The following is a 16,483-nucleotide window of genomic DNA, read 5'->3' on the forward strand; positions in this document are numbered from 1 at the left end:
CTATAAGACAGCTGGACCTTCTTCCTCTTCCTGTCAACCTAACCTATGAATGATATAATTCTCCAAATAAGGAGATATGACTTAATTCATCTTTCCCCCTTTATATTCATAATTTCCTACAATAGATGTCTCATGGGGATAGCAAGGGTTATTATAGCAAGGACGGGGTGAAACATAGGGCAATCCCAAAAAGGTAATATTAGTTACGCGCAAATGACGCGACTTAGAGCACGTGACTGACACGTACCCAAAAGGGTTAGTGCGACCTCCACTCAAAACAAACCGTCGACGAAGTAACCATCTCTTATCATTGTGATTGTGATGATTGTGATTCTTGTGCTTTCACTGGTCCAGATCACATTTTGAATTTGCATTGTTCTCCAACTTAGTTTACCCTATCCTTTTAGTACCCTACAACCACCGAAAGCTCCAGCATGGTAAGTCATTCATGTTCAACTCATTGACACACACTGGTTTCCCAGCAACCAGTATATGCTCGTGCTCTATATCTGACATGGATATCTAGCCGTCCAACTTGCGCCGGCTAGCTGCCGACCACGCTGCCTTGCACCGTGATCTTCCACCGTACTACCTGCAGCCGTCAGATGGTGACGACCTGTCACAGCTCACAATACTTCTCACCGGCCCAGCGGGCACACCCTTTTCACAAGGATTATGGGAGCTCCATCTTAAGATGCCCGATGACTATCCTAAGAGCCCTCCAAAGGCTACCTTTAAGACGAAAATATGGCATCCGAACATGGAGGAGCTTACCGGAGCCGTCTGTGTGGATACGCTTAAGCGGGATTGGCAGCCCAGTCTAACACTCCGCGATGTATTGGTGGTAAGTTGGACCGCACTAGGGGAATGAGTTTCCTAACTATCGACTAACGATATAACTTGTTTCTATTCAGACAATCTCATGTCTACTTATCTACCCCAACCCAGACTCTGCCCTCAACGCTTCTGCGGGCGCTCTTATGCAAGAGAACTATGACGCCTTCGCACACCAAGCCAAACTCATGACCTCAATCCATGCCGCGATCCCACCCAACTTCAATGATGCAGTGACTGAAGCAAAGCTCCGAGGTGAGGAGGCAGCGACCACACTCGAGGAGAAAGAAAAGGACGCAGTCATTCAACGCCCGCGGAAACAGGCCCGCACCCACGCCGCTACAAGCAAGAAAACCGCCCGCAATACCACTGCAGTAGAAATCACACCACAATCCCCATATCCTTCACAATCCTCCTCAAACCCGTTCGCCCAACCTCCCCCATCCATGGCAGACGACGTCGACAGCGAAAGCGACGACCCCGCTAGCGCAAGCAAAGAAAACAACCCAACTCTTTCCCCCTCTCCTGTCTACTTCGCGCCCCCGAGTCCTCGTAAGACTGCCTTGGGAAAACGCCCCCTCTCCGTCCTCTCAATCCACTATCCAGAAGACTCCGATGCAGACATGATGCTCATCGATTCCGACAACGACAACGACGCCCCCGCCATGACCTCCAATGAACGAAACATAACTGCAAACACACGTTCTCGTTCTCGTACTTCTTCACCACTACGGAAAACACCCAAGCTCTCCTTACTTTGTGGAGGAGTCAATGCCTCCGGCCGTCTCCGCGATGAGATGCCAATATTCGAAGACTTGCCCCAGCTGGCCATGCAAGACCCCCTACGTCGGCTGAGCGGCGACGGCAAAGAAAACCGCGGATCCGCAACCGTACGTGGGTTAAAAGAGAAGCGCGAATACCAACCCATGAAGACGCTCAATGGTTCTACTCCCGTTTCTCCAGCACATGCTCAACTCCCCACGCCATCACTATCATCGTCATCTCTGTCCGGCTCCTCCAATTCTGGAATCTCAAAGAAGAAAGCCACGAGCGGCCTACACAAGCGCCTTGCCGTCAGAGCAAAGCCGCGCATTGGAATTCGCCGGCTATGAGAAGGCCATCCATTTATCTGCAATTTGATTTAATTTGATGGATTTTCATTGCGGTGCATTTGTGCATTTTCAGCCCTCCAATTGATTTTGATGTTTGGAAGAAAAAAAAACCTTCTGATCTAAGTCAAGCTCATTGTTTTTCGTTTGGTTTTTGCTTTCCCTCTATCCGCACCTATTTCACTATCCCTCCCTACCCCTACCCCTACCCCCGTTAGCGACATTTCTTGATACCCTTGGTGGTCCGTTAAATCCAACCGGACTTACAAATTGCATGAAGCGAGGAGCGAGGAGAAATTATGGAGCTGGTTCTATTACTGCATTGGCAACATGGCCAGGCTGGGCACGGTGGCTCTGGAGTTACAATTTGACTTAGCTTGGACATATTTGTCTGTTTAAGAATTCATATGAAATTACACTGTCATGATATGTACTAGTTACTGTACTTCTCGAGGGAAGTAGCTTCAAACCACTGTCTCTAGATATAGCAGCTGTGAGCTATACCAGTCATCTTTCTTACGGGCATTGGGATTGGGTTCATTATCTAGGGCTAACTAGTTAAGCAACACCAACATGATGGGTTGATGGTGCAGTCAAAAATGTGGCACAACTTGATGACTTCTACATTCTAGGTTAAGCTTGCAGTTTAGTAATTTTGTGATACTTGCGGTACTTTCATGTGGACATAACAAGATAGATTTAACTGTACGTCTGCAACAAGAGCCCTGCCAAGGTGGAAAGCAGTGTAAGGTTGTAATACCATAGATTAATCGGAAGGATTTTCTGGGACTATCGAGCTGCAATGTCCTTCCCGCCAAGTTTCCAAACGTTCTCAGAGAACGAGAACAAAGAAAACCAGGCAAGCTCTGGCACTAAGAGATTTGCCCAGGTTTCAACTAAAATGCTCAAAAAAAGACAAACAACCGCTTTGCACATATAACAGGATAAGTATAAGAATCCCAGGACACGTCGAAAAGATGATGGGTAGAATTGGGATAATTGGATGAAGCCACCGAGAAAAAGCGTAACCAAGGAAAGATATGCCGATAACGATATGTTCGATCCACGTCGGGATTGGATTATGTCCGTAGGCGTGCACGAGACACAGCATGCTCCGCTTGAGCGAAGAATCTGCAGGGTGGCATGCAAGAAATATTTCCCATGAAGAAAACAGAGCCGAGTTTCAGACCTCTACAGGGCGTAGGGGTTGACAGACCGAACGGTGAGGCAACTGGAAGGGAAATCACCGTTAGTTAGGAATGCCCATGTTAGAAAAAAAGGAACGCTGAATGGGAATACTTACGGAGGACTCTTGCTCAGGTCAGTCTTCAGGATGATGGGAACACGGGTCATCTCTGTGACATCCTGGATAAAGTCTCCATCCACCTCGCGCAGCTTGAATAGGTCCAGGTACTTCTCCTTGTTGGTCAACTTATTCTCGGGTGCATCACCAGTGCCGGAGGCAATCTTGGGGTCCGAGCGAGTACGGTGAGGTCCCTGCTGGTGATGACCGTTGCGGGTAGGTGAGGGCGGCATGCTCTGAGTCGAGCGGTCGGCGGAGTTGAGCGACACGCCGGCTGCCATCTCAGTGACATCATCCACATCCTCATCGTCGTCGAAAAGGGCATCGACATCGTCCGCAGACATTGTGCCGGTCTCGGTTTGCTTACGCATGGCCTCATCACGCTCTCTGGCGCGCTCTCTGGCGGCCTCGGCCTCGCGAGCAGCCGCGGCGGCCTGAGCAGCACGGGAGTTACCGGGTTTGGGACGCTCGTCTTCGGGAATGTATGCGGACGAGGGAACACCCTTCTCCCAGTACAGCTCGAGTACACGGCTGTCCTTGCGGTACTCAGCCTTCTTGAGCGGCAGCTGGTCGCAATGGACACGCTTTTCAAAGCCGAATTCCGGAATAAGGACGTCAAAGGCAGACTCATAAACGCAAAGTACAATGCCCTCGCTGATGAGATCGCCGCCAATCTCGCAACTCTTGCGGTCCATTTTGCGGCAGGCCTCAATGTGCACACTCTGCTCCTGGGCGTTGAGAGCCGAGTCCTTCTTGTTGTTGCAAAGATCGGCAGTCTTGTTCAGCGACTCGATATCGTCGTTGAACTCCACGGCACCCCCGGAGAGCACAGCCTCGAGTTGACGGTGCACAAGGATATCGGCGTAGCGCCGAGAGGGGTTGGTGAAATGGGTGTAAGCCGGCACATTGAGAATATAGTGCTGGCGCATTTCATCGGGAGTACCACTGCTGACATAGTACTTGGCACGCTGCATGGCCTTGGCAATGAGAGTCTCCATACCCTGTATCATGTGTTAATACATGCATCTATAACGGCGAGTACGGAAAAGTCACTTACCTTGCGAAGATCCACATCTTGCACCTTGCAGAGAGAGCTCTGGAGGCTGCCACTGCTGCTCGAGTCCATCTCGAAGCCAAGGCGGTTCATTCGCTCAACAAACAAAGTAAGACGACGAGAGTTGGGCGAGAACTGACGACGCAGGAAAGCTCTGTCCGGCATAGCGGCCACGAGCTTACGAGCAACGAAGGAGTTGGCCTGGTGGCTCAGCTCCTCAACAAGTTCATGTGCTGGGGTTGACTCGAAAATATTGTATTCGACTGGCACATTCTCGTCATCAAGCTGCTGAAGCAGACGCTGTACAGGAACGTTTGACACGCGGTTACCGAAGCGAGCTTCGCGGAACTTGCCAGCAGTGTTCTGAACGTTTTTGTTAGCATAAGGGGAAACAAAAAGACGTGGAGGAGAATCAGAATAAACTTACGTGCAACAAGCGGATGCTGTCGGCAGAGATGCCACTGGTGTTGACATCAGACTTGCCCTGAACAAGTGCATTAACCTGATCGTAGTCAAGACGGCCAGCGCTCTTGATGACACCCTTGCCAATCCAGACATCCTCATCCACGATACCAGTGGTGGGGTTGGCCTTGAATACCACGCTAACTGTAAGGCGATCTTCGCCAGGGACGAGAGAGCAAAGCTCAGTAGAAACACGGGTAGGCAACATGTTCATGATTCGATCAACCAAATAGACTGCAGTACCACGCTTCTTGGCCTCACGGTCCACCAGAGAGTTACCCTTGACGAAGTGAGCAATATCGGCCACGTGAACACCGATTTCAACCTTGCCATCGGCAAGGCTCTTCACATGGAACGCATCCTCGAGGGACTTGCTGTCGGCGGGGTCAATCGTAAAGATGGTCTCTTCACGGAAGTCACGTCGCGAAGCCAGGGCGTCTCCCTCGCTAGAGACGGACCAGTCCTCCCAGCCGATGCTCTTCAACACAGCATCGGAGAAGTCATCCGAACCGAAGTTGTTGTCGCGGAGCAGGGCATCTGTCTCAACCCGCAAGTCACCCATCTCTCCAAGCTGCTCAACGAGAGTTCCGAAGGGATGCAGAGAGGTAATAGGCCACCTCTTGATGGAAGCAACAAAGATTCGGTTGGCGTAGTCCTGGTGCTTCTCAACGAAGTCCCGAGGTGCTTGCTCTGTGGGGATGGCAATAAGTGGAACACGCTTGTCAGTAGGCTTGAACCAGACGATCTTAGGCTTGTCTTGGTGACGGTCATTGTGCGACCGGCCGTGGGCACCGTCTCTGGCTTGCCGCTCGGCCTCCTGCTTCTCCTTCGTAGCTTGGCTGCTGGGACGCAAGAGACCCAGGGTTCCTGAGAACATCTGGCCCGCCACACGCTCAATGACCGCAACAACGTGGCCGGCGTACAAAGGCTTCTGCTCGTCGCTGATCTCATCCTCCTCGCAAAGAAGAAGGCTCTGGCCCTCGACCTCGACATCGTCGTTCTTCTTCTGGGTAGGGCGCTGGCGAAGACTACCACGGCGACGGATGCTTCCATCCGGGCCAACTTCCTGTCTATCGCCGGTGGAATCGGAGCGACCAAGCTTGTCATTTCCTGCATTGCTGTTGGAGCGGGCATCAGTGATATCCTTGCGCTTCTTCTTTTCCTCCTTTTCTTTCTTCTGACCCCACACTTCGTCGACATCGAGAAGCTCGATTGCCACATAGTCACCCTCAAGGGCGCGGTTCCGATCTTTGCTACCGCAAATAAAGATGTCGGCATCCAGATCGTCGGTGGTCACATAAGCATCGGAACGGTTCTTTTTGTTGACACGCAAAACACCAGCGACCAACTGTCCATTGCTAAGGAGCGCAGGGAGGTTTGCCTGGGGAAGGTAAGGAGTGAAAAGCGTCTTCCGCTGCTGCTGTTGCTGCTGTTGCTGCTGTTGAACAGAAATCTGCGGTGGGGCATGCTGGCTCGCCTGAAGACCACCCATACCTTGGGGGTTCTGCTGCTGAAGAGCTTGGAGCTGAGCCAGCTGAAGGGGGTTCAGTTGCTGATTACCGAACATTTGAGGTGCCATCATAACCTGGCCCTGGGGAAGTTGGATAAGCTGAGGCTGGCCGAGCTGAGGCTGGCCGCCATACTGGAATTGACCAATGGAACCCATGGACTGATTCATCGAGCCGCGGGACCGGTGGCCGGGCTGGAATCCACCCTGCTGCTGACCGACGGGCCTCTGCTGATCCTGGCTCTGGTTTTGGTTGTTGGGCTGGCGCCAGTTGCCCTCGAAGTTTCGCGAGGATGACCGAGCATGGCCAGCCTGGGAGGGTCGCCGTTGATTATCAGATTGATTGGTTGTTGGCTCACTGGCTTGGGGGAACTGGAAGCCGCCAGCTCCGCGACCGGAGATGGAAGCTCGGTTACCACCGATGGCCATCGATTGGCTGCGGCCATGACCACCAGCCCGCATGTTTCCGGCCCGCTGGAAGGCAGGTCCCTGGGGTCCCTGGGGTGCCGGAGAAGTGCTGGATGCGGGCTTATCATCCGATGAAGACTGGTTATCAGATGCACTTGCACCAGGAGCAGGAGCTGGGAACTGGAATCCGGAAGCTGTTCGCTTCTGCTGGGCTAGCTCGGCAGCTTTCTTAGCCTCAGGAAGAGCAAGCGAGTGACGGCGTTGGTGACCACCGCCGGGAGGACCTCCACGACCGCGGCCGTGGCCGGTGTTCTCATTCTTGTGGTTATTGTTGTTTTGGCCCTGCTGGTTATAATCGGCATATCCCGATGCTCCAGACGACGGGGCAGGGGGTGGGCCCATGGGAAGACCAGGGAGAGCAGACTGGTTGCGACGGTGCGAATGCTGGTTCGGTGCGTTCATTGGTACTCCAAGCTGCTGTGGCTGCTGCTGTCCGCCCTGCGGGAACTGGAATGCATTCACTTGCTGTGGGGAGACACCGCCCATAGAGGCACCGGGTTGAAACGAGGGCACCTGGCCCAATTGCTGGGGCTGCAACAGCCCCATGTTAACGTATTGTTGGTGTGTCGCAGCAATTTGTTGCTGCTGCTGCTGGAGCAACTCGATCTGTTGTTGGATGGCCAGTTGTTCCACTGTAAACAAGTTCAAGTTAGCGGGGATGATGGGACTATGGTTTTATAGTGGGCGGTCACATACTCATCAACGGGGTGAGCTCAGATGGACTTCTCCGATGAGCAATATGGAACTTGCGGCCACCGGGGCCCTGAGGCCCAGATTGACTCTGTTGATCCATGATCCCAGATGACAGAAGCTGGCAATTACTGTAGAATGTAATATGTGTGTTTGGCGGGCGAATTCGGCGACTGGAGAGACTGGTACTATGCCAAAAGGCAAATGAGCCGAGTGAAATGGATCACAGGCCGACCAAAAGGGGTCTGTATGTGCGGATTGTGGTTTTCAATATGTGAATTATCCTGGAAGAGTGACAAAGAGTGGATCAGTAAGGGTTCAGGATGGAGTAGGAAAAAGAGAAGGCGAGAAGAGGGAAACGCGGCGATGTTAGATCCCACATGAAAAGTGAAGTCCAAAAGGTAAGGGCGGACTCAACAGAAGCTTTGGTCTCAGGGGGGGAAAGAAGCACACATGACGATGACCTCACAAATAATCAAAAAGCGGAAAGGGCAATCAAAGCCGGGTAAAACTTCCAAAAGCAAATGCGTGCGGTATATCACGATCGTCTTACCTGAAATATGAAACTAATGACAACCTCCCAACCCTAGCATTCCAAAATGACGTCTGTAGAGTTCAATGTGGGATGATCGCCTTTTTTTTGTTACAAGTCCAAGAAGTGATGAGGAGCAACCGGATGATGACAAGTAGAAGTCGAGGCAATTGCACGTTTAAGGAAAACTTGCAACGAGCAACACCGTGGCAACAGGATGAAGCTTCGAACAGGAGTTGGAAGGACCGAGGGGATGGAGCTGTGCTGGAAAGCACGACTGCAACCGACAAAAAGGAGAATTCGACAAAAAGCACCTCGATGAAGAACCGGGGTGGACTTTAAGGGAAGAAAGCCGTTGGAACGAGCTTGTTCTTCAGGATGATTCCAAAGTTCTAAAACGGGGATTCAGAGTTGATCCCCGAAGAGAATGACAGCGAATACTGAAATTAGAGGGAAGGATAGAATAGACGATGAAACCATCGACTAATTCGACTCGAAGGAGCGATATGGGGGAGGGGGGAAGAAGAGAGAGAGATGGGATAAGAACAGAGAGGAGGGGGAAAGGAGAAGAAGAAAGGTGATGCTGGAGATACAAAGAGGTGTGGGGAGAGGGCCATTGGTACGGAAAGAAGAGAGTGTGTTCGGAAATGACCGAACAATGTTTTATTACAGAATTTAGCGCAATAATCCTGGAGTGGATACTGTAAATACTGTGACGATTATCCATCATACGCCGCTCCATTAGGAGCCGTGGATGATCGCCATTGCTACCAACTTCATCATCATCCTGATGCATCCGTTGAACTGCTTCGAGTTCCCACTTAAAGTATCTAGTATGGTCATTGGAGTCTACATGTAGATGGGAGCCGGCTTCTTCTGTATGGAAACACGGTTTCTCCTCCAGTACTCCGTACAGAAGTTCAAATATAGAACAGCTAACTAGTGGTGGGTTGGCTAGTTTAGGGTCTTTTAAAGCTAAAGGATCAGTATCCGCTGGGTTAATTGAATATACCTACCCCAGGGAAAACCTAATTGCAATCTCAAGTCGGGTATGATCGGAGAAATTTGATCATTTTGTACTTTGTTCTCCCAATTATATAGGGTAGTCCAAAATGGATGATGCTCACAATGATGTAAACGTCAACGCTTCCAGGCGGGAGCGCGCCAGGGAACTGACCCCGGGAACGGGTCTTGCTTACTCATTTGTCTTGGGAAACGAGGGAGCGGACGACCATCTTTGGCTGTATACTGTTAGTAAATCCAAGGAAATTGCTTGATTGATGTAAATTATTGGGTTGTAAATCAATTCTAAATTGCTTTGTCTATACTCCGTATATATTCCAATCTTCTTAAGGACTAGGGCAAGGATGTTTAATAGCCTTGATAACCCCAAAAGTAGTAACCGATATAGTAAGGCGGTGATGAGAAGGCGGTGAAAGCAGTTGGAACGTTGGTAAGATTGAGCTTTACAGGTAATTTATTTTTCTTTGGCTTCAAGATAAGGACTTTGAACATCGGAGGAAATATTTTGAAGGTCGAAGGTACATCCATGTACGTTGAATCTTGAATCCTCAAGTCGCTTCCAAGGTTATTATTGGATGGTTACGCAATGCAGGAAAACGCTTGATTCCGTTTGTGCCCCTCGAAAGCTACATGCTAATCCCAACCTTCCCATAGCTCCAATCTCCATGGACCCTCCCTTCTACTACTTTTGACGCGACAACGTCCAATTATTCGCTCCAAGAACGCGGGATTTACTTCTTGAACTCATCACCTACCTCATAACTTCCCACAATTACTCTGACGCTGTACCCTTCATCCTTCCTCTTACCTTCTACTTCAGATCGATAGCTACATCAGTCGTGAACATCACTTCGCTTTGCGATATTGTTCTATGCTCAAGGCTTCTGAACTCCCCTAACTACGGATATGGTCTCAGTTACTTGAGTTCTCCATATCCACTTGACCATCCTTTCCCTTCACCAGTCCTCCGAACCTCCCCGACCTTTCCCCAAATACACACTCGACCACTCCTCACCAGAAACCTTCGGAATAAACATATCATTTACTCAAATGTCAACCCCCACAATGGCACGATTCCGAACTCATGTCCCACCCTTGGACAGCCCGTCCAAGCAGCTGATGCTTGACCTCGTTCGCGATCTTGAACAAGTCAAAATCTTCGATGCCGACCTGAAGAAAGTTCACCAGTATGAACGAAAGCAATTTTACGAAAATCTCGATCGGATCGACCGCGAGCGTGAAGCAGTCCACACAGCCGCCCTTGATCAGGCCGCCGCCTTCCACGACCGTGTCCGCGAGGAAGCGGAGACAACCTTGAAGGTTCACCTCCTCGCCGAAGAGGAGGAGCGCCTGCGGAAGGAAGAAGCGATCCGCAAGGAAAGGGAACGACTTGAACTTGTAAAGAGTGAAAACGCACGCCGCGAACGAGAAGCAGCCGCACGCGTTGAGGCCGAACGCCAAGCCAAAGAGCAGGCCGAGAAGAAGGCCCAGGAGGAGGCGGCTGAGAAAGCCGCTGCGCTTGAAACCACACGCAAAGCCGCGATTGAGGAGAAGCTCCGCAAGGAACGCGAGCAGGCCGACGCCCAGAAACGCAAGCAGGATGAGGAGGCTCGAAAGGTGCAGGAAGAGGCCGACGACAAGGCCCGCAGCCAACAACAGCAGAAACTTGGTGCCGGAAACCTTTCGGCTGGAGATATTCAAGAGCAACAACGTTACGTTCAGCTACATAAGACTCTCAAGGAAATGCGCAAATGGCTCAAGGACATTGGCCAAGCGCAGCCTGACCTCAAGGCGACCATGGGCAATTTACGACGCTCAATCAAGAAGTCTGTTGGCCAGCTTCGAGCTGGAACCGGTGCGAATAAACAACAGGTACAACCCCCCCCCCTCTCATTGGATGTGGTTGTCTGGAGACTGATACTGAAAATGAAACTCAGATTATTCAACTCAAAGGCGAACTTGAAAAGGCACTTGCCTACCCAGAGCCAACAGTGGACATCCGAAACTTCATTGCATTCCCACCCGAGGAGATTGCAAAGTCGGAGAACAAGGTGCCAGCAATGCTCATCTACGGATTGAACATTCTTGCAAAGAGCTTGATCTCCTCTCTCTTGGCTGAAGCCTCCATCAAACAATCCCACGCCGAGCCGATCGGCATCATTGCTGCACAGATTTTTTCCTTTGATATGTTCACGTACAAAGGAATACACATGTCCGACATCATGTGGGCCAAGTACCGTGTTGTTTGCCCCGCTCTTTGGGGATTCACAGGCAATGACAAGACCGAGGGTGGCCGTCGTGTCCTGGGTTGGTGGCGTTCTGCAGACACTGGTTCCTGGGTATCAGAAGAAATTCATATGGATCGCATGACCGCACTCGGTGCGGGATATGCTGCTATGACCCTTCGCAACTTTGCGAAGTCCCCACGTCGCAACCCGTTCCCCAACACCATGTTTTGGTCTTCTATCCACAAAATCCTTGCCATTCCACCTGCAGAGTTGCAGGAGACCCAGATTGCCCTTCTCGCAGCCCTGTTCCGATCGTCGGGCGAGCGCATTGTCGGATTCTTCGGTCAATACGGGCTCGCGCTGATGCACCATGTCATCATTGACCTGCCCCGCAAGCTTGGGCGGGAGACAATGGCTGTGACACAGCTGAGTACTCTTAAGGAGGTGTACTTGAAAGAGAAGAATTTCGCGTTGTGATTTGGTGTGGCGGGCGTTTTATGGGTAGGGAAGGATGTGAACCTTCAGGATCACTTATGTAGCCTCAGCAGGGATGGCTGGAGGCCATAGAAAACATACGGCGTTTTTTTATTATTATTTTTATCCAGATCGGCGATCACCGCTGGATATCATCATACCCTCTATGAATCATGTTAGAAACACTTTGTATGATAACTAGTTAACTAGGGCTTGTTGCTATGTATATAGCAACAGCTGGAATTTTACAGTCAATGTCAGCATACTGAAAAGACACCTGCGTGAGTCTGGCTACAATAGAACGTTGGTTACATTGCATTCCCACGCGGTCTCGGTTAACCCCAGAGTCACTGCCATGCATCGAACATTCTGACAAGCCCCCACTCACATACCTCGTGGCTCAGTACATAACCACCACCTGAGTCATAATCTCAACCAACACATTGTACAACCAAACGCTCGTCTATTCGAGTAATTCCACCTTCCGACTCTCAGTTCCCTCCAAATGAACCACATTTCGAATGCTATTGCCACTAGTGCGGCTTGACCAGGCGGGAACCTGACTTTCAGTACTGTTACTTCGCCGAAACTGGACATCCATCTAGATTTGGGAACTGAAGCTGGGTTGGGCAATGCCGGCTGCTAGAATCTGGGTTCCGGAAATTGGGGGGAATTAGGGGGTATTAGGGGTCTTAGGGAGAAGGAAGATGTCTCTGACCTTGAAGGTATGGATATCAATGGTGGTAATGAGGATTCGGGGCTAGTATTGGCTAGATCTTATATGCATACCTTTTTACGTGTGTGTGTGTGTGTGTTCTTCAAGAGTATGACAAGAGTAACTAATTGGGCTGTAGAATGTTTTAACTCGGCTGTTACAATGCAAGGAAAGCTAGACTACTATGTAACGTTAGTAATAGAAGCTCAAATGAACCGAGTCTCCCAGTGACATTGTAATAGCCCCATATGTTGTGTGGTTCAGGATGGCAAACAGTTACATGGGGCCACAGAGGCAACTCTACAATATTGTAAAATATGGATCCTGAATGGAATATGCATCTGCCTTGACCATGGTGATTAGCTAATTGTGAAACCTGCAGGTGGTATGAGCTATCTTAAAGCACATTTTGGCTGCAAGGGACAAAGTTTGGGGACGAACTACCTAGATACCTACCTAGGTAGGTCAGTGTATTATGCCCAGAGGCAGTTGTGGAAAGAGAGGCCCGGCTAGATTCTAGTGAACCACAGGAAACTCCGGTTCCAAAGACAATCTCTCTGCGGTTCTCTTCTCCGATGGGGATCGGCGAGGCGGTGTGGACCAAACCACAATGTGGTTCTTTACCCATCTGATCGATTCTGGATTTCCCCAATTCTCTCCACAACATCTGGAAATCTAGGCATCTAGGCATCTGGGCATCTGGGCCTTGTGAAAGTGACATCACGACTCTGCAGCTACATCGAAGATATCAAGGATATCAAGATAAGTCTTGGATACAACCCATTTGAATCTGAGTTGAGGGAATTATGATGAGGGACAGAATTATCGAAAGATTACCTATATAGGTAGGATATAACTACAACATACAACATAGTCAAATCCAAGAAGCGTTAACTTCGTAAAGGGGAATTGTTTCATCCACGGGTCTAAGAATAGCCTTCATTTACTCTGATTGGTTGCAGACACACCCCTATAACCTCCAGTGGGGAACTCTCCACAGAACAAACAAGCCAGACCCTGTCAGGGCCTAAACCCTCATTTCCCCCCGTGCCCCGATCCTCTGGGTCTTTCTTCTTGGTCCCTGACGTACCTTCATTTTCCCTTTATAACCCTTACACTCTTTCTCTTCTTTTGTCACTCTTTGGTCGAATCTCTCATTTTTCATCGACCTCATTCTTTTTCACAATGCGTCCCTCTGGTCTTATTTCCCTTCTGCTGGCCGCTGCCCCGACTCTGGTCTCTGCTAAGGGTACTCTCGGTTTCTCCCTCGGTGACAAGAATGCCGACGGTACCTGCAAGTCCACCAGCGACTATGAGTCCGATTTCGATGCCCTGAAGGGTCTGTCTACCATCGTCCGTACCTACTCCGGTACTGAGTGTAAGACCCCTCAGAACATTCTGCCTGCTGCCAAAAACAAGGGCTTCAAGGTCGTTCTCGGCATGTGGTAAGTTTTTAGTTCTTCCCCTCACCCCTAATTGGATTTATTTCTTAACCAACCTTTTTTCTTTCTTTAGGGTTGGCAAGCCTACCGACACTAAGAACCTGCTGGAGGAGCCTTCCTTCAAAAAGGATTGGGCTGCCATTCAAAAGGCTATCCCCGGTTACGAGGACGTCATTCACGCTATCACCGTCGGATCCGAGACCCTCTACCGTGGTGACTTGACTGGTCCCCAGCTCCACACTTATATCAGCCACGTGATGGATAATGTGCCCAAGGGTGTTCTTGTTGGCACCGCCGAGAGCTGGAACAAGCTTGCTGACGGCACCGGAGACGCCCTCTTCACCCAGGAGCCCGTTGTGAAATATGTGTAAGTGGGGAAATAAAGAAGGACAGAGGAAAATTTTCGCACCAATACTCACCTACTCCATAGCTTGGCCAACGCCTTTGCTTACTGGCAGGGTACTGCCGCCGACGAGGCCTACAAGACCTACTTCGACGACATGGCCGGCGCCATGGAGCACATTCAGAAGATTGCCGGTGACAACGCCGACAAGATCAACATTGTCACCGGTGAGACCGGCTGGCCCACCGATGGCGGTTCCGACTACGAGGCTGCCAAGGCCGGTACCAAGAATGCTGAGAAGTTCTGGAAGACCGGTATCTGTGGTATGCTCGACTGGGGTGTTGACCTCTTCTACTTCGAGGCCTTCGATGAGTCCTGGAAGCCCGATACCAAGGGTGACAACGGCGAGATGAAGGATGAGCAGCACTGGGGTCTGTTCACCGCGGACCGCAAGGTCAAGTTCGACACCTCTTGCCCCAAATAGACTATGTGAGACTATTTGTTCGCCTCATCCGAGTGTCTTTGCTTTGATGGCTTGCCCGCCACTAGCGGTTTCTTTTTCAAATTGTATTCATTTATTCCGGGGATTTTCATCTCCTACTCCAATGGAAATATGGTTTAATTGGCTCTGGCTGTATAACTAGATAATAACATGGACATTGCTACAGCGTTTCGCTCTTCACAATACAAAATATGCATCTGGGGGCAGTTGCAGTCTACAATGACTACATAGATAGTGCTAGGACGTAGTCAGGAATCAGAAGGTTAGTTTCCTAATGCTCTACTTTGCAGCTTCACTCTTCACAATTAATCAAGTTCACCATCACCAGCCAGAATCATAGGCTGTGCAGGGCCCTGAATACCGTTGGCCTATCCAACAATGCTTGAGGATTGTCAAATTCTACCAATTTCCCATCCCTAAGCACCGCCATGCGACCAAAATCTAGGATACTGTCTAGACGATGAGCGATTGAACTAATCGTAGCTCCTTCAAACTCCCGGCGAATCACTTCTTGGATCACTTTATCGGTAGCTCGATCAATGCTGCTAGACACTTCATCCATCACAACAATCTTACATTTTCGGAGAAGAGCCCTCGAAAGACAGAAGAGCTGTTTCTGTCTAAGCGAGAAAAATTCCGCATCCAAGTCGACATCGAATCCTCATTTACACTTGATAACCACAGACGGACTTTAGAAAATGCATCAATGATCTCTGCATCACTATGCGCCTGCAAAGGGGAGACATTAAGTCGAATAGTTCCCTTCATGAATCATGATCAAGGCGTCCTGTGGTATGGCGTTGATTCCAGTGCGAACAGTCTATCTTAGAATCTTCGTTATATCCACGCCGTCGGTGAGAATAGAACTTGTCGGTGAAACCTCAAGTGCAGAGGAGTCCCGAGGTCATAATCAAAGAACTTTTCGCAACAGGCCTTGCTCGACACCCGTAGACAAACTCTCACCAATCAGCATGAAGGCACGAACCCACCCCTTTTGTTGCAGGATAGACGCTGATTGGTGAATGGAGATATAATGCATTAGTCATACTGATAACACGGCCCTCAGGAGTGGTACGGTAAGAGTCGAATCCATGGAAAGCTGCCCCTTCTACCCCTGAATCTCTGAGATCTCCAGTTTTTCATTGTTTACATTTACACAAGCAAGGGGAAGACTACGCAGTAACAACGTATAAAAATCAATTCCTCAACTTTGGACAAGGCAAGGGTTATTTGAATCAGATTCAGTGTTGGGTACATGTGCATTTTTTCGTACATACGTATGTAGCATAGCAAGTTGACACTAAAAAAAAAAGAAACAAACAAAAGCCAACAAGACAAGCTAAGCCAACGGCCTCGGTCTACGCTAACCAAATAATAATCGTTGAATGGGCCCGGGGCCTATGGTACCCTGTACACCGCATTAGCTCGCACTACCCACACTTTAGCAGGTACCCAGTACGACGATCCAATACCCGTGACGTCCGACCTTTTTTTCCCCTTAGTTCCCCATCCTGGTCTTTGATGCTTCAGACTCAAGCGTGCTTCTGATCTCTCTATTCTTTTGATTTCCTTGCAGAGTGCGCCTATATCCCGAAGAGGAGAAAAAAAAAAACGACAACCTGCACATTATCTCGCCCCAGGTTGTCTTGCCAGCGGTGATCTTCAATTTCGATTTGATTTCCATGCGTCAACATTCTGGACGATAAGCGGAGCGGCAAGCAAGTGCTTGCTGCAGGAGTCGACACGGAAGGTATGTGTGTATATGCTTTGACGTTATCTCTTTTTGAACCTTTCTCG

At 49.9% G+C, this 16,483-nt stretch overlaps 4 protein-coding genes across 4 annotated transcripts; 3 read left to right on the plus strand and 1 right to left on the minus strand.

Moving 5' to 3' along the window:
- Positions 1-434: 434 nt before the first annotated feature.
- N7516_001427 (putative ubiquitin conjugating enzyme E2) lies at positions 435-1,946 on the plus strand (the record flags this gene model as incomplete). Its single annotated transcript, XM_057214149.1, has 3 exons — positions 435-437; positions 527-844; positions 915-1,946. The coding sequence occupies 3 exons, from the start codon at positions 435-437 to the stop codon at positions 1,944-1,946; spliced, it is 1,353 nt and encodes a 450-aa protein (XP_057076032.1).
- A 1,009-nt stretch (positions 1,947-2,955) lies between these two features.
- On the minus strand, positions 2,956-7,610 carry ssdA (mRNA-binding translational repressor SSD1). Its single transcript, XM_057214150.1, has 5 exons — positions 7,434-7,610; positions 4,728-7,369; positions 4,304-4,663; positions 3,247-4,247; positions 2,956-3,174 (listed from the first exon to the last, which is right to left on the minus strand). The coding sequence occupies exons 1-5, from the start codon at positions 7,528-7,530 to the stop codon at positions 3,135-3,137; spliced, it is 4,140 nt and encodes a 1,379-aa protein (XP_057076033.1). The 5' UTR covers positions 7,531-7,610; the 3' UTR covers positions 2,956-3,134.
- Positions 7,611-10,047: 2,437 nt separating this feature from the next.
- On the plus strand, positions 10,048-11,687 carry N7516_001429 (putative RNA export mediator Gle1; the record flags this gene model as incomplete). The annotated part of the gene is made up of 2 exons (XM_057214151.1): positions 10,048-10,854; positions 10,920-11,687. The coding sequence occupies 2 exons, from the start codon at positions 10,048-10,050 to the stop codon at positions 11,685-11,687; spliced, it is 1,575 nt and encodes a 524-aa protein (XP_057076034.1).
- A 1,897-nt stretch (positions 11,688-13,584) lies between these two features.
- bgt1 (1,3-beta-glucanosyltransferase Bgt1) lies at positions 13,585-14,788 on the plus strand (the record flags this gene model as incomplete). Its single annotated transcript, XM_057214152.1, has 3 exons — positions 13,585-13,844; positions 13,915-14,208; positions 14,272-14,788. The coding sequence occupies 3 exons, from the start codon at positions 13,585-13,587 to the stop codon at positions 14,666-14,668; spliced, it is 951 nt and encodes a 316-aa protein (XP_057076035.1). The 3' UTR covers positions 14,669-14,788.
- Positions 14,789-16,483: the final 1,695 nt, after the last annotated feature.

Source organism: Penicillium verrucosum (assembly GCF_028828655.1).
Source record: "Penicillium verrucosum strain IBT 35672 chromosome Unknown utg000001l_segment0_segment0, whole genome shotgun sequence".
Taxonomy (NCBI): domain Eukaryota; kingdom Fungi; phylum Ascomycota; class Eurotiomycetes; order Eurotiales; family Aspergillaceae; genus Penicillium; species Penicillium verrucosum.

What these genes read in the sequence shown, in the direction of transcription:
- ssdA (XM_057214150.1), bottom strand. Translation starts at nt 7,530, where the DNA reads ATGGATCAACAGAGTCAATCTGGGCCTCAGGGCCCCGGTGGCCGCAAG. An exon ending in TGAGCTCACCCCGTTGATGA is followed by an intron (nt 7,370 to 7,433) that starts GTATGTGACCGC and finishes ACTTGTTTACAG; the next exon opens with TGGAACAACTGGCCATCCAA. An exon ending in ACAGCATCCGCTTGTTGCAC is followed by an intron (nt 4,664 to 4,727) that starts GTAAGTTTATTC and finishes AAAAACGTTCAG; the next exon opens with AACACTGCTGGCAAGTTCCG.